The sequence below is a fragment of the Brassica napus genome, chromosome A8, assembly GCF_020379485.1.
Source record: "Brassica napus cultivar Da-Ae chromosome A8, Da-Ae, whole genome shotgun sequence".
In the NCBI taxonomy this organism is placed as follows: domain Eukaryota; kingdom Viridiplantae; phylum Streptophyta; class Magnoliopsida; order Brassicales; family Brassicaceae; genus Brassica; species Brassica napus.
In genome coordinates, this window is record NC_063441.1 from 20,957,040 (window position 1) to 20,980,181 (window position 23,142).

Here is a 23,142-nt window from a genome sequence, read left to right on the forward strand (position 1 = left end):
GAGGTTGCTTTGGATGATAGGCCCGATATCTTCCCCGCGAAGTCATCGACCGTATCTGAATCATCCATCTTCAACCTGTCAAACTCCGCCATCAACGTCTGAAGTCTCGCCTCCCTTACACGATCAGCTCCTAGGTGTCGCGACTTGATGGCGTTCCAGATCTCTTTTGATGCGGTTTGTTCTCCCACCTGGAGAATCAATGTTTCGGGAACAGATTGAAACAAAAGAGCTATCGCAACATCGTTCTTCTTTTGATCATCTGAACCGGGTTCGATTGTGTCCCACACTTCATGAACACGTAGTAGAACCTTCATCCTCATCGACCAAACTGTGTAGTTTGTCGATGACAACATCGGACATTGGATGGATGTAGATCCAAAGTCCTTCGTGCGTGGAGCCCTAGTCACGTCAGCCATCTTGCCGTCGCGATCTCTTGTTCACAAGCACCAGGATCTTAAGCTACAACTTAAGCTTAGATCGAGTCTCCAACCTGAGGCTCTGATACCAATTCAGATCTCTTAGAAACACAAAGAGTTATAAGAACAACTTTTCTTATTAGCTTTAGAAACTACTCAAAACTAAAGCTCTCAATATGTTTCTCTTAGATCATATGGAACACCTCTCCATTAGACCTATATTTATATGAAAGACAATTCCCTTTAACATGTGGGATATGGAAAACACAAACCTAACCTAAATAGAAACTTCCTTTTCCTATTTCTAGGTTTCCTTATTGTGTTTATCTTAACATATTAAACATCTAATAATATGTTAAGTTTCCACAAGCTTGGAATTATCCAACAATTCTTTGTTGCTTTCTTGTAAGCTTTTGTTCCTGGACCGCAACGCTTGTGAAGCTTCTCATAGCTTCTAAGCTTAGAGACAAGATATGGTGATGGCTTGTATGGTGAAGGCTTGCGATACAACAATGATTGAGTATACCTACTCACGCAAGAACCTTCATCGAAACCCGGTTTTAAAAGCCCTCCTATAAACTTATCATGGAGTGTTTCTGATTCACTTGAACCTTTTAATCACAAGAAAATTAAAAAGATAAAGTCAAAAGAAGCATTCATGTGTTTACAAAAAAAAATACACAAAAGATGAAATGTGTTTTACTTTTATTACCGTTGAGTGTAGCATCAAGAAGTTGGTCGTTGAAGTTGTTAGAGAATGATAGTAAGATTACAGAACCAATGAGTAAGCCACTAAAGATGACTGTTATCAGAATCTTGATCTTCAGACCCAAAGCCCTGAAAACATCACCGGAGATCTGAAATATGTGATACATGTTGACTTTAGTTTGTTTGAGCATGAGATGATTCAAAAAGAATTATATATATCTAGCGTGATTATTACAACTCTTATTCGTGATGCAAGGTGGACGAAGGTTTATATTTATGAATAAGAGTATGAATATTCTAATGTGTCATTGTTAAGTTGTGACTATCAACGAAGTCCGAACGTGACTCTACCTTCGTTTAATGTATAAAAAATTATTGATCTTCGATTTATGCGAACCATCAAGCTGTATTGTATAGTTAATCAATTAAGAAACGGCCAATGAGAGAGTTATTTTGATTTATCAACAATAGTTACAGTCTCGAAAACTTGGAATCTATACAATACATCACATGTCATGAATTATTATTAGTATTTAATTGACAAATCATGTTCATTTATGTATTTTCAACTAATAAAATCTTTGCTCAGATCCGAAAGTTCGCGTTGTTGACTAATAATAAATAAATTTCGATAGGCCAAGAAGCTTCCTAGAAGAATGGTAAATAAATACGAGTTTTGTTTAATTACAAGAAGCAATGTGATCAGGTGATGTGGAAATATCAAAAAAGAAATGGGATCCCAAAAAGAAATTGTTATTTTTCTTGTAGTTTTTTCAACTGTTTTGTGGACAAATCACATTCAATAATATTTCATATTTATCATATTGAATTTGTTGATAGTTTTCAAGGTTTAGTTTGATTTGTTCTTTGAACTCATTTTTACGAAAGTATATCACGTCAATGGCTTTTTTTTTTCTGTTCTTCGATATAAATGATACAAGTCTAAAGTAAATTTGGTATTGTCCTTTGAATATAAGTGTCTACAATTAGTCAAGCTATTCGAAAAATAAGAATGACCATCTCTTATGGCTCTGAATCGATGACTTTATCCATACAAATCTTTTAAAATTATTATTTTACTTCTTTTATTTCTCGTTTATGAATTTTTGAACCAATCTATTTGCCGGAAAAACTTGTGTTCAATGTTTTTTTTTATGTAGACTTTTATATTCTAGGCTGGTGTTAGAGATACTTTTGAATCTATCTAATAAAATATGGAAGTTTTAATGTAAAGAAAAAACAGTTTACTTGCAAATTATAATCAACGGACTCCCAAACCATCAAAATGAGAAAACAATAAGTTTCATTTAAAAAATGAGAAAACAAAGGGATAACATAACTCTGGCAAAATTGCAACTACCACCCAATAAAATGAGAAAAAAAAGAGGAGCAATAGCAGAAATATATATTTATCTTTTTTTGTTACTGTATGATAACATGTATGAATTGATTGTGTGTTGTGTATAAATTGTTTACTACAATCATCTTAATCACAGATTTTCATCAAGAATTTCTAAAATGAGAACAAGAAGAAATACCGTTGCAGAATATTTCGTATGCAAAAAGTGAAAATAAGTTTTAGTTAGATCAATCCAATTGGTAGCAGCAAATTAATAAATTCTGTAGGGCTGAGATTTTTAACCGAACCGAACCGAAAAATTTCGGTTAGTTCCGGTCGGTTCAGTAACAAAAAAAATGGAAAAAAGGAAAAAAAATGAAAAAGGTTGGTGATCACAAAAGGGTTTTTGAGAGGGTTTAACACAGAAGCTTCGTTTACGAATCTACGAGTCGGCGGCTGCAAAACAACGACTCTCCATAGAGATCCGATCTCACGGCTTAGAGTAAAGAACGATCATGTCATCTCCGGATCCGAAGACAGAGAATTCCGATTCCCAACCTCCGTCAGAGGAGCTGGGAGATTCGTCAACTGTTTGGAAAGATCCGGTTGAATCCGGATCTCCGAATGAAGAAGGATCGGATCCTCCAAAGGAAGGAGGAGACGCTGAGGAGGAAGAGGAAGAGGAAGGAGAGTGCGGGTTCTGCTTGTTCATGAAAGGAGGAGGGTGCAAAGAGTCGTTCACGGCGTGGGAAGTGTGCGTGGAGGAAGCTGAGAAGAACAAGGAGGACATCGTCACCAAGTGTATGGAAGTCACTAGTACCTTGAAGAAATGTATGGATGAACATTCCGATTACTACCAGCCCATTCTGGCTGCGGAGAGAGCTGCTGAAGAGCAGGTGAAGAAGGAGCTCGAAGCGGAGAAGGAGAAGGAGGTCTCTGAAGAGGAAGCGGCGGCGATGAAGCAAGCTCGGGGCTAAACTTGAGAGGAGATTTAGGTAAATTTTACCAGAGAACATTTCTCGTTGTTTGTTAGATTCACAAAACTTAAAAAAGACCACCGTTGATGGTGGAGTTTCTTTACCTAATTATAATCTGTTAAAATAAGTCTCGATTGATTTGAGATCAATTCAACTTTTGTGAACCTTTCTGTCTGATTGAATACTCTGTTTTTTTAGAGATAGTTTTGCTATAAAGGTCAGTACTTTGTTGATGCCCATGAGTGTTTCAGTTCAAAAAGTTTATTTCTGGTGTTTGCTAAGCTTTTGAATGTGATTTTTCTGGTTTCTGTGACATAAAGATCGGATCTTTTTCTCAAGTGTTTGCTTCTGGTTGCAACATTTTCTAGTTTGTCTGAAGATCAAGTTGAAACGACACTAGCATTTGTTTTCCCACCTCAGTCCAAGAATCTTTACAGATGCCAAACATTACACCACTTCATGTCTTTAATCAGCATGTCTGTAATCAGTCAAGTCTCCATTTTTTGTTTGCTTGTCTGCAGAACAAAATCTCAGGGCCATAAAGAAAATCTTTACTGGGGTTTAGTCTCTGAATAATCTATATGCATATGCCAAACATTACACAACTTCTTGTATGTGATCAGTCAGCTACCATATTTTGTTTGCTACCTGCAGAACAAAGCTCAGGGCCATAAAGAAAATCTTTACTGGTTTAGTCTCAGAACGCGTAGACTTGGAATCAACCCCTTGAGACCACATCAGTATGTTAGGCTATTGCCCAATTTTGAAATTTCTATAAGATGAGAGATACAGAATCTTGTTTTAGTTACATCTTAACTTACGTAAAAACAAATAAATCAAGATCAGCAACTATGCAGAAACAAAAAAAAAACTGAGAAAGTTACAAAACAAAAATGGGAACAAAAAAACTCAGGGAAGGAACTACTAATGCAGCTCCCTTTCCAAGTGTTTTTGCGTTCCCGTCCTCTTGCAGAAACGATGAGATAGTATGCTAAAAGAAATGCGACTTCAACGTGTTAAACTGGAGTTGTTTCTATGGCCATACAGGTCGTGGCAATTTGTACCTTCACAAAGACATTCCTGAGGGTTAGCGTAGAAGTAATCTTCCTCCTTTGGTTTGTCGGAGATCACTCTTCGATGTGTAGGTGCTCCTGTTCGTCTCTCGTGTGCTTCCTTGACAGCTACTGCAAACTGATCCCACGTGAGGGTCTTGTTGTGATGCAAGTCCAGTAGCTCCACGAGTCTCTTGCGGTCAAGCAGGATTGTCTTCTTAAACCCGAGGTATCTGGAATCACAAGTATCGTTGTCTTAACATTACTTTGTCAGTTGTCATGAAACTTGAATGGATTCAGTTTCAGTATTACCTCCGATGACCTTCCACGACTTTTGCCATGTTTCCATCATACGTGGGAATAAAAGTGTTGCTGGCCACAGATACCATGAAATCTAGAGCAGCCATTTGAGACGAATGGTTCTGAAACTGTTGCAACTCTGACGACTCCAATAGCATTTCCTTCTTTACCTATAACCACCACATGTAAGATCAAAACTGATGAGACAAAGTGCACATATATTGAAGACGAGATTGAACAATCGTTAAAGAAATCGGGGCTGGCAGACTCACAATTCTCGGGAATGCTTCCCTTAGAACGGATAATCTATGCTCGCTCCCATAAATCTCACCAGCTGCAATGTATATCTGTGTATTTTTGTCGAATCCCAAAGCTTTTAGAACCAATGCCACCTCCTCTGGCGTCAGTGGACACAGCCCTTGCGCCCTCCTCTCCTCTGAGTTTATCTCCTTCTCTCTCCACCAGGGATATGTGTACCTAAAGAAAACAGTATACCCTTGCATTAACAACAACAAAAGGACCAATTCAGGACAGATTTTCCGAAGGCAAACCTCATCTTTTTGAGCTCTTCAGCTTCTTCCTCACTGCAACCATGAGTGCAACCAGAGAAAGCTAACATATCCATCTCATATCTAAGATGCAAAGCCACAAAGGGCCCTCTTTGCTGTAGAATGCGGACTAGCTTAGATCCCAAAGCCTCAAGCTGTGGAGTAAACTTTAGTCCCTGGAAGTTCACCCGGCACCTAAGCCACTGGAGTGGGAGCGAAAGACCATTGTTTGCCAGACGGGTATCGGTCCTATTGAAATGCACAACCTTGTGTTTGCTGAAAAGAGGCAACACCTGAAAAAAAAGAAACTTAGACAATCAGATACGCAGATCAAAATAACTCATCAGCAAGAACAAAAACACACACATGCTTGCTACCTGCTTAAGGTAATAGTTCTCATCAGACCAGCTAACCGGAGGCATTTCGAACATCTTGTAACCATACTTGCTGCTATACCGTTTAGGAAGCCTCCTAAAGATCCGAACTTCATCTCTTAACGAATCAATAAAATGTCTCACATCAAAAATATCCTCAAACCCACTGTAAACAAAACAAAGGTTGCTCCTTTAGATTGCTAAACATTGCTTAGGCATATCAGATCCTATAAAGACAGTATTAACCTTGGATCAGCCCAGAAAGAAGTTTTGTCAAGCTCAGGAACAACAAGCGTGAGGTTAAGTAACCGAGCAACAGTCACCATATCACAAATCTAAAACAACAACATGCGTTAGAAAACATCAAATCTGAAAAGAGCAAATTAAAACAACAAGTAACAAACCGCGGATCGCATCTGATTAAGTCCGCCATTACACGACACAAGCAAAACACCATTGCTTGTATAGTTTCCTGTATAAAAAAATCAATACTTTCGTTAACAAACACGACGACGCAACCAGAAAGGGTGAAAAAGAAACAGACTTGCGGGAGGAAGCGGAGGCGGCAACGGAACCGGCTCGACGGGGGCCGAGAATCTAGAAACCTGACCGGTGAAGATCCGGGTACGCCAAAGCTCGCCGGCGGCGAAAAGCTGAACCAAACAGGTCCAAATCAAAATGGTGGAGCAGACCGTTACGAACCAGACTTGCACGCGGGGCTTCGGAGCTGCCGGAGACGGAAGCTTATTATCGCCGCTCCGCCCCTGATTGGAATCCGATCTAACTTCCATCTATCTCCGACGATCTTCGTCGTCTCCGCTTCATGAGATTAAAATTCTCAAAACCTAAAAATTTTCTCTCGATCTTGAGATGTCAGAGAGATTTCTTCAAATTAGATTAGATGACAAATGCGATTCGTTACAGGTTTGAATCTCGAGGATTGATTTTTTTTTTTCCGAGAAAATTCGAAATTAAAAAAAATCACGAAAAGAAGAGAGAGGTGGTTAAGAGTGAGAGAGAGAGAAAGGAATGACGAACATAAATAATTAACCGCCAAGGTCTTCCTTCTTCTATTTATTATTTTCACCTCCAATATTAAATGGTATTGGTCAGAAAATGGAAAATAATAACTTAATTAAATGCAATTTTTTTGTCGAGATGCCCGATTCTTAACGAAGTCTGATTTATTAGACGGAAATAAAATGACGTTTAAGGGAAAAAGACAGAAATAGATATATATATTCATTAAAGATTTCAAGAATATTCAACTCTGGAAAACATTAATACTAGTTGGGAAAGGAAGAAGACACAGTTGGCCTTTTAGATAGAGTCCTTGTCAACGCATTCACCTAACTGTACTCTATTTATTGCACTAATCACGATCAAAAAGGTCTTTAAATCTCTTTTACCCACACACTTCTTTGATTAACATGCATATCTCTGTGCGCATACATACACATCTTAAGCTTAACTAATAATTTCATAAACGATTAGAGTATGACTTATAACCACAGAAAAATGGAAGCGAAATCATGACCTTCGCATTTGCTTTGCATTAACATCCCTTCCAAGTAAAGCTAGTCTCTTCTTCTTTACAAAAACTTTATTACAACTGTTATCATGTTTCAACTTGAAAATACATATTTAGAAACAAAAAAAAACTATTACAACTGTTTCAAAGTAAATTAGCCAATCAAGTTTAAACTTGAATTTTGAGTTGGGTCACATTACATGATTCCTCAAAAGGTAAGCCCAATACTCCTATCGAGCCATAATACAAGCCCAATATATAGCTTCGCTCTCAGAAACCCTCTGCGCGAGTCAGAAGTATTAGTTCAATAGCTAATCCACGTGCTTCAACCAATAAAACACCTACGCGTGGCAATGCACGTGTTGACTTTCTCCGTCTCCTTCATCAGCCAGAAAAAAACAACGAAAAACATCAAAACTCCTCAGATCTTCATCGGAGCCGCCATGGATCTTCACCGGAGCTCGACGATCATACTCCTGATCCTCTCAATTCTCTCCCCCGCGACGCTCTCAATGCGCTACGAGCTACTCTCGGGCCACACGAAATGCATCTCCGAGGAGATTCACGCCAACGCAATGTCCGTCGGCAAATACAGCATCGTGAACCCTCACGAAGATCATCCTCTTCCTGCTTCCCACAAAATCACCGTCAAGGTAACAATACACACTCGAATCGTAACGCATTTTCCATCAATTGATGTCAGTGTTGGTGTGTGTGTAGGTGACATCGCCGCAAGGAACGGCTTACCACGAGGCGGACGGGGTGAGCACGGGGCAGTTCTCGCTAACGGCTGTGGAGACTGGAGATTACATAACTTGCATCTCAGCTGTTGATCACAAACCGGAGACGATGCTGACTATTGACTTTGATTGGAGGACAGGTGTTCATTCCAAGGACTGGCCCAGTGTGGCCAAGAGGAGCCAAGTGGAAGTAAGAAAAGTCTTAACTTAGTCAAATCTAAAACTCATTGTGATGATCAGTATAGCATTGTGCTGGAGTGTGTGAGGGGTTGATAGCTAAGTTAGAGCAATAGACATGATGTTATAAGTGGAAAGTTTTATAACTTTAATTTGAGTCTGCGCATTGCTTATGCTTCGTTTGGTGCTAGTTCAAGTGATATGAGCTATGGGCAGGGCCGGTCCTCGGCAAAGTCGAATGAAACATTGGTCTTAGGCTCCCAAACTTTTTGAAGAAAACTACGTAGACATAGTAGGCCCCCAAATTTGCAAAAAAAAAATAAAAAAAAATAGTTCAAATCTCTAATAAATCGTCTATAACCCTTTAAAAAGAAAGATTGATTAGTTTACTACGAACACGATTGGGTTGCTTTAGCTCATTCTTCTTTCTCTATTATTGATTGATCTCCTGCAAAATGAAAGATAGATGGGGGTAGACTTTTGTAGACGACAAAGAGAAAACTAGCTTTCAATGGTGACATTGTATCCTTTAAAAGCAGTTGGAGAGTTCTTAAAGATTTGCTTTATTTGGTTGCTTCAGCTCATTCTTCTTTCCCTTATAAATGATTGATCTCGTTCAAAGTGAAGATAGATAGGACTAGGCTTTGGCAGACAACATAGAAAGAAACTAGCTTTCAATTGTGACATTGTATCGTTTTAAAAGTGGCTTGCAGAGATCTTAACATTTGTTTTGTTTTAACCTTTTTGATGTTATTTGGCTAGAATATGGAGTCTGAGGTTAAGAAGTTATTCGACACTGTTACTTCCATCCATGATGAGATGTTTTATCTCCGCGATAGGTAATTTTACACAAAAACCTGTCTTGCCTTTAAAGTCTGAGGAAGAGAATAACCTGAAACTCAAAAACCCATCTTCTTATGGTATGTTGTTGCAGGGAAGAAGAAATGCACGAACTGAACATATCGACAAATTCGAAGATGGCATGGTTGAGTTTCCTGTCGCTTGGGGTTTGTTTATCCGTCGCAGGGCTTCAGTTTTGGCACTTGAAGACTTTCTTCGAGAAGAAGAAGCTCATCTAAATACACGTTACCATGTCTCGAGGACAGAGATTGTATTGACAAGCTTAAGATTCTAGTTTTATTACACAAGTGGATTCAGTTTTGTCAAGCATTTTGTTACTCGATTTTGTGAGAAAAGACATTAACCTTGTGTGATATGATCTTAACATCTCACTGATCTTCAAACTCTTTCCGAGTCCATGGGAAAACAAAAGTTTGTGTCAATACTATACTAATAAACAAACAAACAAAAAATACAGTTTGATATTGCAACATATAAAACTTCATCCACAAAGTGTAAAACCTATCCTCTGAATCAATAACACAAAGATACAACACATAACCCCCTGTAAATTTTCTTCCTCATGTACAAAAGAATACACATGAATAAACAGAAATCTGAAAAAAAAACCTAAAAAACTTTGAAGACTTTTACACCAGAACATAGAAAGAACAACTCCTTCTGATGAACATAAGTTTTCCTCTCTTAAATCGTTTGCTCTTCTTTCAGCCTTAGACACGCAACGGGCTGCTGCTGCTGCTGATTTAAGTTAGCCAAACCGCCATGCCTTAACTGTGCCGCTGCAGCAGCGGCATGGCTGCTTGATTTAGCTGCTGGAGGGTCATGGTTATGTTTTCCTTCATATGTTGTTACTACAGCTTTTGGATCTGTTGCTGCTCTCTCCACATGTTTCCTCACTCCACATCCTTGCGTTGTACACTTGTAATAACTCCTGTGGATCATAAGTGAACATTACCAAAGAATGTATTAACAAATAAAATGTTTTTGTGTGTATTACCTCGGATAAGGATTCCCTTTGACAATTTTTTGTCCGTACTTACGCCACCTATATCCATCATCTAAAAGATCAACTTCACTTGTTGTCTGAACAATAATTCTAGGCTCCGCCACTGTTCTATGTGAAGCAGCAACAGCAGCAGCTGGTTCCAGAACTCTGCACATTCAAACATCTCTCTCATAAAAAAAAAATGGAGTGATTCAATCATATCATCAAAGCTTATAACTGTATACCTTCTCTTGGCATCAGGCTCGTCTCTCACACCAGTGTCTCCATTGCCTACTTCTTCACTGTCACTTGCCTCAGACATTTGCTCTGTCGTAGCTTGACTTGCTGCTTCATGCTGTTCCCTCGTAGTTTTGTTAGGATTGTTATTAATCAAACTCCCATGTAGACTATCTTTGTTTCCACGCTTAGTGTTTTGAGGAGGCTCGTGATTGTGCTGACCTTTGTAGATGATCTCTGTTACTTGTCCATCAAGAGACCTCTCAACCTTCTTCTTGACAGGACAACCTGGGCTCGTGCACTTGTAATAGCTTCGAGGAAACTCGCTGCCTTTGACTTGCTTTTGTCCATACTTTCGCCAGTTATAGCCATCGACGGCTGGTTTGTCAACATTTAGAGGCTGTTGTGACCTGTGCTCCATGATGGTTATATCTGAGGTTTCTCTTTGAGCTAGCAGTGAAGAATCCGGAGCTGAGGTCGGGTTCTGAGATCGAACCTGAGAGGAAGGAGGTTGCATATTAGCATTGGCTTGAACAGCTTGTGTTGTGACTTGTGCTAGAGCTTGCTGATGTGTCATTCCATATGATCCCTGACACATTGTTACATTCCATGTTAAGAGCAAGAACAAAGAAAAATAAATCATGTTCTTACCTTTTTCAATATAGTTGAGCTGCAAAGTTCTTTCCTCTATTAGACAATCCACAAGTCTCTCTAATAAAACCCTAATTCAACTCTAATCAGATTTCTCCAATTTAGAATGAAAGACGAATTGAATTTTTTTTTTTTTTTTTGCTTTCTATCTTACAGACAAATGGCTATTACAAGATTATGATCCGTTTGCTAACAAAAAAAAAACGTGTCTTTTTTTTTTGCCTGAGCCAAAACAACAAGAAACAGCTCAACAAAGAAAGCCATAAACTTTCAGTTTCCATAAATAGATTTTTAAACTTTTTAACCAAAATAGAAACTTGTTTGTTGATGATATCTTAAAACCTGAAGTGGAGAGATAAGACCCAAGAAGCTCGGTGAATCAAGCAACATCGCCGGACTTAGCCCTGGAGGTACGGTGAACACCGACGGTGACTGAGAAACCATCAAACCGGTGGGTCTGCTCTGCTTGAATCTCGGGTCAACAACATCAACACTAGAGCTAGAGCTATTACTATTCCCTTCACTACCCGTTGCAGGAGAAGGCATGACGACTCCGGCAAGGAGCTGAGAGAAAGACCTACTAGACTCATCGGAATCGGAGAACATGTTTGAGACAAGAGTCATCGGACCTGGGCTGAAACCAACGCCACCGTTGAAGAACGTCTCAGTAAAAGGGCGCGGAAGAAGAGATAAAGTGGGTCGCGACGGAGCTCCGGTGGAGTTCGATGTCGACGGAAGTTCTGCCTTCTCCGACATCGATCCACAAGATTAACAAAACAGAAGAAGAAAAGAAAAATTCAACAACCAATAATCAAAACAGAATCCTTTTTGTAAATATCTGTCTGTGAGAATCTCTGTCGTGTTTTTTTGCCGTTTTATGTTTCTTTTAATGGTGAGTTTCGAGTTTTTTCTTCTTTTCTGTTTCAATAAACGGATCTGGAAACATAAAAAGATTGAAAACTTTTGTATTCTTCTTGCAGTATTAAAAGTCCACGATGAACTCTTTTGTGTAATAAAGTAAAATTGACTATAGTTCTTTTCCTGAAAACCAATTAAAATTTACTTATACGAGTAATGTGCAGAACTTAATGAATAACACGTTTCAAAATGTATGCTAAGAAATATCACTTATTGTCCCCAAAAATATCAAACTTTGAAGGATTCAGTAGAAAAACTAGAACAAATGTCTTCAAACAGTTATTATCTGTTTAATAGATTTTTTCATATTAATTAGATCAATCTTTGTAAATTATTTTATGAGAAATTAGACCTTTTTTTTTACATTTTTAAGATATTTAAAATCAGGTTTAAAATATTGATATAAGCATTAACATGAACTTTTATGGTACGTGTCATGGTCAATAAAGCTGGATCTAGAAGTAACCTTTAACCAAAAGAAAACGAATTTTTTTGTAACAAATCGATCTGTTTATTCGATTACAGTTTAGGTTTCATCTTTTACAAAAGCGTCGGTCTTGTATTGTACGATGAACCTGGAGTTAAGAAGCAGGAACACGGCCACATCTACTGCACCACGTTGTCTGAAATACTGTAATGACAGCTGGCATTCTGTTTACAAAGCCCATTTTATATCTTAATTGGGCTATCGAATAATAGCCTAATCATATAACCATACCATATAATTACGAAACTATTAACGTGAGGGTAATGAAGCAAAACTAGCAACATGACTTTTGAAGAGACATTGACTTTAGAAGAGCAAGAGATATTATTGATAGATAAAATGTTGACACACGTAGGATGCTGAGAGGTAAAATCCTTCTTTTCGTTTTTTGCCAAAAATAAGTATGTGATTGCTACGATATGATGTAATTTTCAAATCAATAGACTTTTAAACATTACTTTCTCTTTTTAAAATAATTCACATTCACGATCACATAAAATTTTGATAAATACATTGTTTCTAGTAATTAGCTATTTCATATGATTTTCAACCAATCAAAGTTTCAGTAAATACAATTAATATATTTCCATTATTACATATATTGAAAAAGTAAAATATGGATATTTTAGAAATATTTTTTTTTTAAATATGGATAATTCTGAAACGGACGGGGTATTATGGATGAATTTTTTTTTTAATGGATGAAATGCTATCCCAAAAAAAAATGTTATCCCATGCTAAACCAAAATTTCACGTTTTTCACTTGTTTCTCATACGATCAGTGAAATATCATTTTGTAAAAAAAAAACGGAATGCAAGAATTCATCAGTTCTCTTTAGAGAGTTAAGAAGAACGGAATGCAAGAATTCGCCAAAATAGAATATAGAATTCAAGAAGAAACTGAGAAATCAAAGGATAGTCAAGTCTGCCTCACATGTTGCGGTCAATGGTTGCTTTGAGAGTAGTCATAGACGAAGAGTGTGATTGAATCCTTAAGTTTTTCTGCTGCCAAAGGGTGCAGGAGAACATCTGAAGAAGGAGTTTTGTGACTCTTGGAGGGTGAGCAGATACTGCAGTCCTTAGGCTGCCTACTAAGACGATGCTTTACGATGTGAGCAGATGCTGGAATCTCCTGCCAAGTGTGGTTTGCCTACGTTCTTCTTGCTTTTCATACCTTTTTTTGTAAAATGGGGATGGAAGGGAAGACGAGTGGTAAATAACATACTTATTCTCAGTCAAAAAAATAAAATAAAATAAATAACATACTTATTCAATACCAAATTCATTTTGTTTTAATATCAAACACCAAGCGATCAAAATATTTCCAATGGCATTCATAATGACTAATGAGTAACATAGTATAATTCTATATTTTGCACAACCACTATATTTTCTATATGATCTTGATTTGTGAATTAATTTGATATTTTGAAAATATAGATTAACTTAAGTTTCTCTTTGGTAATGCCATATCACTTTATATAAGTTTAAAATAAAATTTTCAAATAATGGTGTTAATAAATTTAATCTTGAAAGTTTTCTATAGTAAGACTTTTATTGTGGCCGTAAAATACAAATATCGAATTCTATTTGAAGTTAAAAATACAAATATCGAAGAAAATATGACAGTTGCATACGGCTTGCATGTCTATATATTATTATACTGGACCGTATATATTTTGGAATTACTTTTCTTTTTGATTCTCAATGAAATCAATTTGGTGGGACACGCCATAAGAAGTATGATAGGACGCTTGACTAATACTCAGTTAATAAATCTTATTTTTTTTTCTGATGAGAGTGACATTTTCAAAAGTAATCTTTGGACCACTTTTAAGGTCTATTCCTAACTTATCTTCATACCATTATACCAATACAAACATTATAACTATTGATATAAGCCTTCGATCTATTATTTAAGGAGTTTATTTAAGTCTTCCAGTGGTTTTGATCAATTATTTTTGTCTAGTAACTTTATTAAATAAACACTAGTAATATATTAAGGTGTGGTATCGTGGTACTAAAGTTTAGATAAATAAATCTGCTATTTAAATTCATTTCTTTTCAGCATTCTCTAACTAAACGTTTAAGTTAGTTAGAATTTTTTAAAAGCTCGGTTAAGAATATTATACTGATATATTGCGGTCAAATAATTAATTCATAAAGATCTACTATGTATTATTCCTGGATTTGAAAAGTTTAAAACGAGAGGGTATTTAACTTTTCCGGTGTTACCTAAAGATACAAATACGGGATTAACCATGTGGGTTTGTGACAAGAGACAAAACAAAAAGACCGTAGCTTAGATTTTTGACCGAATCCAATTCTTTTTAACCGATAGTAAGTCTACGTGACAGTGTGTGAGATAGTAAAATTAAAAGGAATATATACTTTCCTGCATATATTTTTCAGCTTAGTTTCTTAGAGAGTTTTGGTCACGTCGATCATAAAAAGTGGTGATTATTTTGTCACGCCTTTAGGGGATAAATTGAGATTATTATCTAGTACATAGCATATGTGTGCGGGTGATAGGACTCAAACAAAAGAAAATGATAGGTTTGGGTTATTCAGTGCGATAACACACATTGAAACGTACCAAATTTATCTCCTCTCTCTAAAAATCTAATTTATCTTTTTTTTTTGGTTATTCACTAAATAAGCCCATATCAATATTACCGTAAGACAGGTTTCATGCCGACAAAAAAAACACACACACACTGAGTGTACCAAATATCAATATTACCATAGGTTTCAAGGCTATGTGCCTCAAGGCCCTCAACAAATACGTTTCTGTAGTTTAAAAAAAAACTATCAAACACAACTAGATACTTATTCGCTTATAAATTTATAACTCTACATAAACTTCAGACCCATCAGCATGTACATTTTTTCTTTAATCCTTTTATAATCCAAAATCAGCTTTGATCACCAATCCAAAAATTTATCTAACAAATTTTATATATTTCCTCCGTATATAAAAGTGAAAAATGATTCCACGGTAGCCAACGAGTTAGAGGTACATGAAAAAAATAAGATTTTAGCCGGGGCCCACACTTTGTTTGCTGTCAACAGTTTATTAGTTACAGCTTTATTCAATTTTTTTTTATCAAAAACTTTATTCAATTTTTTTTTTGAAACAATGTCTAATAGAAATATAAAATCGTGTGTTACAATATGTTTTTAAATGTATTATAAAGCAGCAAAGAAAGATTAAGAACCTAGAAGTTACTCGTTTCACATTTTCAATGTTTTTTTTTCCAAAAAGAAAACAATATATCAGCTAAAATAATTAAATAAAATATAATCTAAACAAACCAATATTATATACATGGAGGAATTTATAAGCATATATTTTAAAATTCGATTTATTACTAAAACAAGAGAAAGAGTTTAACGAGTCAAAGTATTCAGCTTCTTATTCTCTTTAAAATATATTAAAATGAGATAAATTACATTTAGCTGAACCAAAAAAGAAAAAAGAAAAACTAAAAAAGGTGAAGGAAAAAAAAAAGCAGAGAATAGAATAAAAAAGGGAAGGGGGGAGAGAAGACCGGATGTTGACAAAATAAATTTAATGTCACTGTTGTTGTGTTTTGAGTCGTTTGTTTATGTAATTTTCGGATCTTTCCTTTTCTCTCTATAAACAAACCTCCTCCTTATCGCTCCCAAAAGAAGCAGACGAACAAGAAGAAGAAAGAAAAATAATTAAGGAGATTTTTTTTTCATTCTTTTTGGTGAGAGAGAGAGAGAGAGACAGTGGCCCAGTCAGTAGATCGAAGAAGATGACGATCTAATTTTTTCTCTCTATAATACTTTTATTTCTTCTTTATTTTACTCTTTGATTCATAGATTTTTTTTTTTTTTTTAAGTTTATTATTTTACAAGTAAAATCCTCATTATTTTTGGGTCTTCTGAAGAAAGAAGCATCGATGCGAGTTGGCGATAAAAGGATGTGTCTTTGAGGTAAAAAACCTCACCTTTCTTTCTGATAATTTGATTTTTTTTAATTTGATAGATTTTCAATTTTGTTATATTTTAAATCTGCTAAATTTTCACTAAGATTAATACATTTCTTCAGTCAATTTGGTTCAATCGTTTGCAGATTCTTTGTAATCTAAGTTTAGATTCTGCGTTAGAACTCATCAAAACCCTTATATACATATACATAGAGTGTATCAAAACTCTCACTTTACAATTGCTTATATGTGTTTTGACTTCTGAGCAAACTGTTAAGAAGAAGCTAATTCAGAAATGGGTTTATTATGGTGGTGGAACTAAATTGAGCTCATTTAGTTGATAAAGTTTTGGTTTTTATGCTTGTTGTGTTGATTTAGGATTTGGTGATGGAACCAGATTAAGCTAATTGAGTTATAAAGTTTCTTTTTTTTTACGGAGTGCTTAAATGATTGTTGTGTTGATTTATGAATTAGGGACAATGTTAATGTGTTTTGAATCAGAATTGTTCATCTCTCTCTTGTCCAAGGCTAAAGTTTGTGTTTTTTTTGTGTGTGTGTGAGAGAAGGAATGGGAACAAAGGTGCATTCTGAAAGCTTATTACCTGGAAGATATCATCACTCTATGAGAGATCTCAACAACGATTCCAACGGTTGTAGTAGATTGCCATTCCTCAATAATGATCAATCCTACAAAGATGTGGTGAGAAGGACAATGCTCCAACACGAAGCTGTTTTTAAGTCACAGGTTAGTTTGTTAGTACTTTTCTTTGTGAGTTCACCTCTTGGTTGATTATATGTTTGCTCATTCTCATCTTTAACTTAGGTTTTGGAACTTCACCGGGTATACGGGATACAAAAGGATATGATGGATGAGCTGAAAAGGAAACAGTTCAATAAAGAATTGTTTCCAGTCGAGGCATCATGCTCATCTCAAGCTACTAATGATGACGTCCGTAAATGGAAAACGCCTAGTTTCCCTTTGGCAAACTCGGTTTACGATAGACCATCCATGTCTGTAGTGGAGGATAATGGCCATTCCCCCATGAAAGGAGGTAGCTCACAAAATGTTGAAGCTTTGGAGATTAGACCGACGAAAATCAGGAGAAAGATGATAGATCTTTGTCTTCCGGCTGATGAGTACATTGATGACAATGAAGACGTTGTAGAGTTGAAAGATCATAGACAACTTCCTAATGGAGATAGTTTGAGAGTTGGGTTTGGTTCGAGTAGTAGAACCAATGGCTTGGCTGATTTGAATGAACCACTTAACGCTCAAGAAACAAATGAAGTTGCTTATGGCAATTTCCAAAGCCATGTTCGTGACTACGGAAAAGTTCTGAACTCAGGCAGTGTAAGGGAGCATGTTCCTGTTATCTCTCTGCATCCAAATGAGAATGGTAAACCGAAAGTTTGGCCACAACATCAGCCTTTAAGAATCGGTAAGATGAATCCACTAAGTTGTAACTTATTTGAATTTTTATTCTTTGTTTCTAAGTTTTTGTATCTGCAGATCATTACAGTGGCACACATAAGTCTGCTACTCCATTTCTTCAACCGGGCAAGCCACAAAGAGTAGTGGGTTTAGCTAATGCTGGTGGTCCTCCTCCAAGCAAGGCAGACTTGTGGAGAGGAAAGACGTTTATTGACCTTGAAGCTGATACTGATACTACTAACACTGGTCATGAAGTCAACCATGAATCAAGTAGTTTTGCTTCTCATCAACAACCGCAACGCCACTTGTATCCATATAATCCTACTCCAGATTCTGCTGTCCAGTGGAACCGTCTGCATTCTTCTTGGCAGAATCCTAGCTTTGGCTTCCCTCAGAGAGTTGAGAGATACCCGGTTCTTAACATGTCTGACACAAATGCTCAGAAGCTAGGGGGTCTCGGAGATAGATTACAGTTTGATAGCAATCCTAGATATAACTCAGGGTCTGGGAGTACTACTCGGTCAAACCACAGCATGTTTTACAATGAGTGTTCTTCTTCATTGAAGTCAAAAGGTACTGGGACTGGCTATAATTATCCTAACGGAGGAAGAAGTGATCACAGCCTCTTGGATTTGAATGGCTCTGAGGTGAAGTCTGTGAGAGATTTGAACTTGAATGTGACACTTTCAAACACTTCTGTTGTTGAAGTCAGAAACGAACATGTGGCTACTTTACCATGGCTTGTAAAACCCAAGCCTGCTTGTATCTCTGAGGTTGCTGATGGGAGATGGAATCTGAATAGTAATGATGCTGTTCCGAGTCCTTTGAAACCTTCCAACATCAAAGAGGAGGGAGGGAATCTTATGTGGCTAGAGAGGTTAAAGTCTGGTTCTTGTTCCAGTAAACCAAAGACTGAGGAGAAGATCAAAGCTGGAACTGCTTGTAGAAACGAATCCAACGCAGAAAGAGATAAAGTTAGGATAATGCTAGACATCAACGAACCCTGTGAACCACTTTCTGATGAGGATCAGCAAACGGAGCAACAGACAGAGACAAAGGTTTCTGTTAGTAGTAAGTGTCAGTTTGATTTAAACATGTCGGTTAGTGAAGAAGAGGAAGATGAAAGCTGGTCTGCTCCTCCTACCAGTTCAAAACTGAGTTCAAAGAGACCTCTGATAGATTTGGAAACTGTTCCTGAGTCTGATGCTGAAGAAGATGGAGAAAAACCATCAGAAGAGACACCAAAAACTATTGAGAAACCGCCAGAGTTTGAGAAAACAGCAGCAGAGACAATAGTTGCCATCTCATCAGAAGTTGTTGCTTCATCAGAAGCTCCAGAAACAGTCATCCTTCACTGGTTTGCAGAGACAGTAGACACACACAAAGAGAATCTTGACCAAAAACTCACTTCTCTCTCAAGGAACCAAGCGCGTTCTATAGAAGAGATAGACTACTTCGAGTCAATGACTCTGCAGCTACCTGAGATCACAGAAGAAGAGTACACGCCTACGCCACTAGTCCCTGAAGACATCAAACTAGAGGAAACCGCGTTGGTCACCAGCCAAAGACCAAGAAGAGGAAACGCTAGAAAAGGCAAACAGAGAAGAGACTTCCAAAGAGACATCCTCCCCGGACTCTTATCTCTCTCCAAACACGAAGTAACGGAAGACATTCAGTTGTTTGATGGGTTCATGAGAGCAGCGACGGGAAGCTCATGGACTCCAACGGGTTTAACGAGGAAGAAAACCGGTGCAAGAGGAAGACCAAGACGGGTTATAACAAACCCTGAACCGGTGGTTTATTACCCGGTTCAGGCTCCTCCTTGTCCCACCTCGGTTCAACAACATGTGGGCAATAACAATGGTGAGATTGAGGATGGGAGCTTTGGAGGTTGGGGTAAAATGACAAGAAGGCCGAGGAGACAAAGATGTCCTTCTTCATCAACTGTAACTACTACAAGTGTAACAACCAACGTTCATCATCACACGCGGATGTCACGTGATGGTTGGGAATAAAATTGTATTTGTGATACCATAGATTTATCATTTTACTGTCTGATTCTTTTTCAAAAATGTTATGGTATAGAGATGGAGAAAGATAATATATCAGACTGTTTGTGATAGATATTTTCACCAGTGGAATTTTTTAAATTTGTTTTCGCCTCGTGATGTCATTATATTCATGAAAATATTTATTTTTTAGCATTGTTCTAAAATGTTTGCTAAAGTGGCAAATTAGATCTAAACGTAGTAATTTTAAAAAATAAATTTATCTAGGTATTCGAAAAATTGGTCTAAACACATGAATAATTAATAATTTCTCATAAAACATGTAATTACCGCCTAACGATTTTCGGAAACTAATTTAGATTGGTTGATTTATTTCATTATAATTGGGTTTATACAAAAAAAAAGGGTTCATGTTCGCATAATAATGTATGTTCGATCATCGATGTAAACAGAATTCATGGAGCTATTTTGGTTCTTCTGCTCAAGTAATTAATCGACATTCGCGTATTTAATTTGTAGTTTCACTAATCATTCTGACTCCCCTAATTTGGTTTATAAACACCAAAACATTTAGCATAATCACAACAAATATAGATAGATTAAGGACACAACAATGACAAAGATAGAACACATCCGCTTCCCATAGTAAACGATACAACATGATTACTTACGTACTTTGTTATTTAGTTTTATATCCCCATACTAAATGTACGTAACTTATTTAAATTTATTACCACAATATATAATAACAATTTATAAAGATCAATAACCACACTTCATGAATCCTTGAGCCATCTTAGCATAACATCCCCAACCAACCACCAGACTCCTCTTCAGCGTGAAGCACTTGGCGGAGGAGCACCGATATCCGGGGTGTAAGGAGTAACGACGGCGCCGGAGGACTCGAAATCTTTTAGATACTTCTCGGCCTTTTCGAATTAGATTCGGGTTTATTATGGGCTTCCAACTCAAAACCAATTGGCAATTAGTGGATTGACCCTAACCTTTTATATATTACTTAATGTCCCATTGATTTTCCAATGTGGGATACATATCCCTTAATACTCCTCCTCGAGATGATGGCTCTTATCGGCCAGAAATCTCGGAACTTTAAGACAGTTATACTCGGTCGAGCGAGTCAATTACGACCTATATACCCGGTCGGGTAGGGTTAATATTAATTAGGGGTTTAACTTATTAGAACCTGGGCTCTGATACCATGTTAGAATCGGGTTTATTATGGGCTTCCAACTCAAAACCAATTGGCAATTAGTGGATTGGCCCTAACCCTTTATATATTACTTAATGTCCCATTGATTTTCCAATGTGGGATATACATATCCCTTAATACCCCTCCTCGAGATGATGGCTCTTATCGGCCAGAAATCTCGGAACCTTTTTAAGACAGTTATACTCGGTCGAGCGAGTCAATTACGACCTATATACCCGGTCGGGTAGGGTTAATATTAATTAGGGGTTTAACTTATTAGGATCTGGGCTCTGATACCATGTTAGATTCGGGTTTATTATGGGCTTCCAACTCAAAACCAATTGGCAATTAGTGGATTGGCCCTAACCCTTTATATATTACTTAATGTCCCATTGATTTTCCAATGTGGGATATACATATCCCTTAATAGACCAGCGTCGCTTTTATCGAACCTTCCGTATTCCTGGGCGGCATCTAAGATATCAGCGCTGGCTCCGGCGACTTTAGCCTTGTCAAGTTTGTCTGACTCGTTACGAGCCGCGGCTTGAGCAGCTTCGGCTACAACCTTGGCACTGGCCATGAGCTCGGAGGGTGAAGCTGGTCTGTTGGCTGTTTCGGTTCCTTCGACGGGCTTGGTGTTGTCTGGCTCCTCAGGCTTGGAGTCAGAGAATTTCTTTACCTGATCGGATAGGAAGTTCATCTTTCGCGTTTTTTTTTTTGTATTCTGAAAATATGATTTTTGTGTTGGATGTAATAGCTAGGAGATGGATGTGTATATATAGACAGAAAATGGATATATTTCCACAGTTCTACTACAACTACAATGCTATTCTTTTTAAAATTAAATGGCGGGGTCCTCAACTTATTATGAGAAATAAACAGACTGTAAATTTGTTTTCTATTTTTTTAAGTAACGTTATAAGTAGCACTAAAAAGTTGTAAACGTAAATCTTTTCTATTGAATCTACAAAAACTCTAATCATTTATTTAGTTTAATACTCCTGGTCGTAATTATATTTTTGTATGTTAGTTTAATACTCCTGGTCGTAATTATATTTTTGTATGTTACAAAAGTATACTTTTTGTAAGTTAATGAGAAGGCGCATAATACACTTGCTAAAGTTTTTTCTTGAAAAAACAATTGCTAAAGTTGATATGGGTTGTTTGTCGTGGCCGAAAGAAAATTTAGAGATCAGTTGATGTTGGTTGTTTGTCGTGGCCGAAAGAAAATTTAGTGATCGGTCATTACTATATTTATGACTGAATGTGATGTTTGCTTGTCAATCACATATACTTGATATCTCTTGTGTGGTGTTGAATGCATTGTTACATGTTTGGATACGAGACATCACATAAATGATCCATTGAAGGGTAAAGGCAGTCGTGCCGGTAGAAGGGTCGGTGGAAGTTAAATACAATCCCTTCTTTTGGTTGGTAGAGTAAATTACAAGTTTTTTTAAACTAAGAAAAAACAAAGAAGAGCACCACGTACTCACGTAGGCCTTTCAAACTCAACTACATACATGTCTATTATGTAAGCTCAAGAAATTGAAACTTGATAGATTGATGTTGTGCTGAAATTTTGGTTCGTGTACATGTGTTGCACATATAGAATAATGTGTAACAGTGTTACATATGGAGAATGTTGTGTGATATTCAGAAAAAAAAACATTAATACACTATAATATTTTTATATGTTTGGTTGACAAAATAAATATTAAAGAAATATTTTTACAAATTGGAAGATTTTGTGATGCTAAAAGATTATTTAATATATATCTTGGTTTTTATCTACGATTTGGGGTTAAAACTTTTGACGCTATAATTCTCAGAGAAAAATATAAAAGGTTTTGAGGTTTTTTGGTTGAGTAAATTGGTAAACTTGATCAATATGTATTGAGTCAAACAAGTTCGGTGTGTTATGAATCAAGCAAGTTTGTAAAAAAATTGTGTAAATGATTTCTGATATAAAAAATATGTGTTTTTAATTACTTTGTGTTTTGTGATCTGTGTTTTTGCTGAATCTCGATTCTACGTGCTAAACCAATTTGATGGAGCACGTAATAATTAATGGTGTAACCAACGTTCATCATCACACGCGGGTGTCACGTGATGGTTGGGAATAATTGTATTTGATTGCCATAGATTATCATTACTGTCTCATTCTTTTCAAAAATGTTATCGTATAGTCGTATTGAGAGGTAGAAAGATTTAATATCAGACTGTTGGTGATA

General features: G+C 36.8%; 5 protein-coding genes across 5 annotated transcripts; 3 read left to right on the forward strand and 2 right to left on the reverse strand.

Annotated features, from left to right (window-relative positions):
* Positions 1-2,850: 2,850 nt before the first annotated feature.
* On the forward strand, positions 2,851-3,677 carry LOC106382337. Its single transcript, XM_013822348.3, has one exon. It carries the CDS (start codon positions 2,979-2,981, stop codon positions 3,438-3,440), a length of 462 nt encoding a protein of 153 aa, XP_013677802.2. The 5' UTR covers positions 2,851-2,978; the 3' UTR covers positions 3,441-3,677.
* A 504-nt stretch (positions 3,678-4,181) lies between these two features.
* Positions 4,182-6,754, reverse strand: LOC106382336 (rhamnogalacturonan I rhamnosyltransferase 1). Its single transcript, XM_013822347.3, has 8 exons — positions 6,259-6,754; positions 6,119-6,186; positions 5,961-6,049; positions 5,718-5,880; positions 5,344-5,633; positions 5,065-5,269; positions 4,805-4,962; positions 4,182-4,725 (listed from the first exon to the last, which is right to left on the reverse strand). The coding sequence occupies exons 1-8, from the start codon at positions 6,503-6,505 to the stop codon at positions 4,449-4,451; spliced, it is 1,497 nt and encodes a 498-aa protein (XP_013677801.1). The 5' UTR covers positions 6,506-6,754; the 3' UTR covers positions 4,182-4,448.
* Positions 6,755-7,583: 829 nt separating this feature from the next.
* LOC106382339 (transmembrane emp24 domain-containing protein p24delta7) lies at positions 7,584-9,408 on the forward strand. The gene is made up of 4 exons (XM_013822350.3): positions 7,584-7,898; positions 7,966-8,175; positions 8,925-9,001; positions 9,097-9,408. Exons 1-4 carry the CDS (start codon positions 7,599-7,601, stop codon positions 9,239-9,241), a joined length of 732 nt encoding a protein of 243 aa, XP_013677804.2. The 5' UTR covers positions 7,584-7,598; the 3' UTR covers positions 9,242-9,408.
* Positions 9,409-9,458: 50 nt separating this feature from the next.
* LOC106382338 (probable WRKY transcription factor 4) lies at positions 9,459-11,893 on the reverse strand. Its single transcript, XM_013822349.3, has 4 exons — positions 11,239-11,893; positions 10,254-10,834; positions 10,021-10,176; positions 9,459-9,954 (listed from the first exon to the last, which is right to left on the reverse strand). The coding sequence occupies exons 1-4, from the start codon at positions 11,650-11,652 to the stop codon at positions 9,708-9,710; spliced, it is 1,398 nt and encodes a 465-aa protein (XP_013677803.2). The 5' UTR covers positions 11,653-11,893; the 3' UTR covers positions 9,459-9,707.
* A 3,921-nt stretch (positions 11,894-15,814) lies between these two features.
* Positions 15,815-19,841, forward strand: LOC106382340. Its single transcript, XM_048738212.1, has 4 exons — positions 15,815-16,264; positions 16,824-17,002; positions 17,081-17,696; positions 17,768-19,841. Exons 2-4 carry the CDS (start codon positions 16,826-16,828, stop codon positions 19,702-19,704), a joined length of 2,730 nt encoding a protein of 909 aa, XP_048594169.1. The 5' UTR covers positions 15,815-16,264; positions 16,824-16,825; the 3' UTR covers positions 19,705-19,841.
* The last annotated feature ends 3,301 nt before the right edge of the window (positions 19,842-23,142 follow it).

Bases quoted from the DNA above. Each gene is read 5' to 3' on its own strand.
- LOC106382338 (XM_013822349.3), bottom strand. From the start codon at position 11,652: ATGTCGGAGAAGGCAGAACTTCCGTCGACATCGAACTCCACCGGAGCT. The intron at 10,835-11,238 runs GTTTTAAGATAT...ACAATGTGTCAG, and splicing joins GTCTTATCTCTCCACTTCAG to GGATCATATGGAATGACACA. The intron at 10,177-10,253 runs GTATACAGTTAT...TTGAATGTGCAG, and splicing joins GAGCCTGATGCCAAGAGAAG to AGTTCTGGAACCAGCTGCTG.
- LOC106382337 (XM_013822348.3), top strand. From the start codon at position 2,979: ATGTCATCTCCGGATCCGAAGACAGAGAATTCCGATTCCCAACCTCCG.
- LOC106382339 (XM_013822350.3), top strand. From the start codon at position 7,599: ATGCACGTGTTGACTTTCTCCGTCTCCTTCATCAGCCAGAAAAAAACA. The intron at 7,899-7,965 runs GTAACAATACAC...GTGTGTGTGTAG, and splicing joins CCCACAAAATCACCGTCAAG to GTGACATCGCCGCAAGGAAC. The intron at 9,002-9,096 runs GTAATTTTACAC...ATGTTGTTGCAG, and splicing joins ATGTTTTATCTCCGCGATAG to GGAAGAAGAAATGCACGAAC.
- LOC106382336 (XM_013822347.3), bottom strand. From the start codon at position 6,505: ATGGAAGTTAGATCGGATTCCAATCAGGGGCGGAGCGGCGATAATAAG. The intron at 5,270-5,343 runs GTTTGCCTTCGG...TGTTTTCTTTAG, and splicing joins GAAGAGCTCAAAAAGATGAG to GTACACATATCCCTGGTGGA. The intron at 4,726-4,804 runs GTAATACTGAAA...TTGTGATTCCAG, and splicing joins GTCGTGGAAGGTCATCGGAG to ATACCTCGGGTTTAAGAAGA.
- LOC106382340 (XM_048738212.1), top strand. From the start codon at position 16,826: ATGGGAACAAAGGTGCATTCTGAAAGCTTATTACCTGGAAGATATCAT. The intron at 17,003-17,080 runs GTTAGTTTGTTA...TCTTTAACTTAG, and splicing joins AAGCTGTTTTTAAGTCACAG to GTTTTGGAACTTCACCGGGT. The intron at 17,697-17,767 runs GTAAGATGAATC...TTGTATCTGCAG, and splicing joins ACATCAGCCTTTAAGAATCG to ATCATTACAGTGGCACACAT.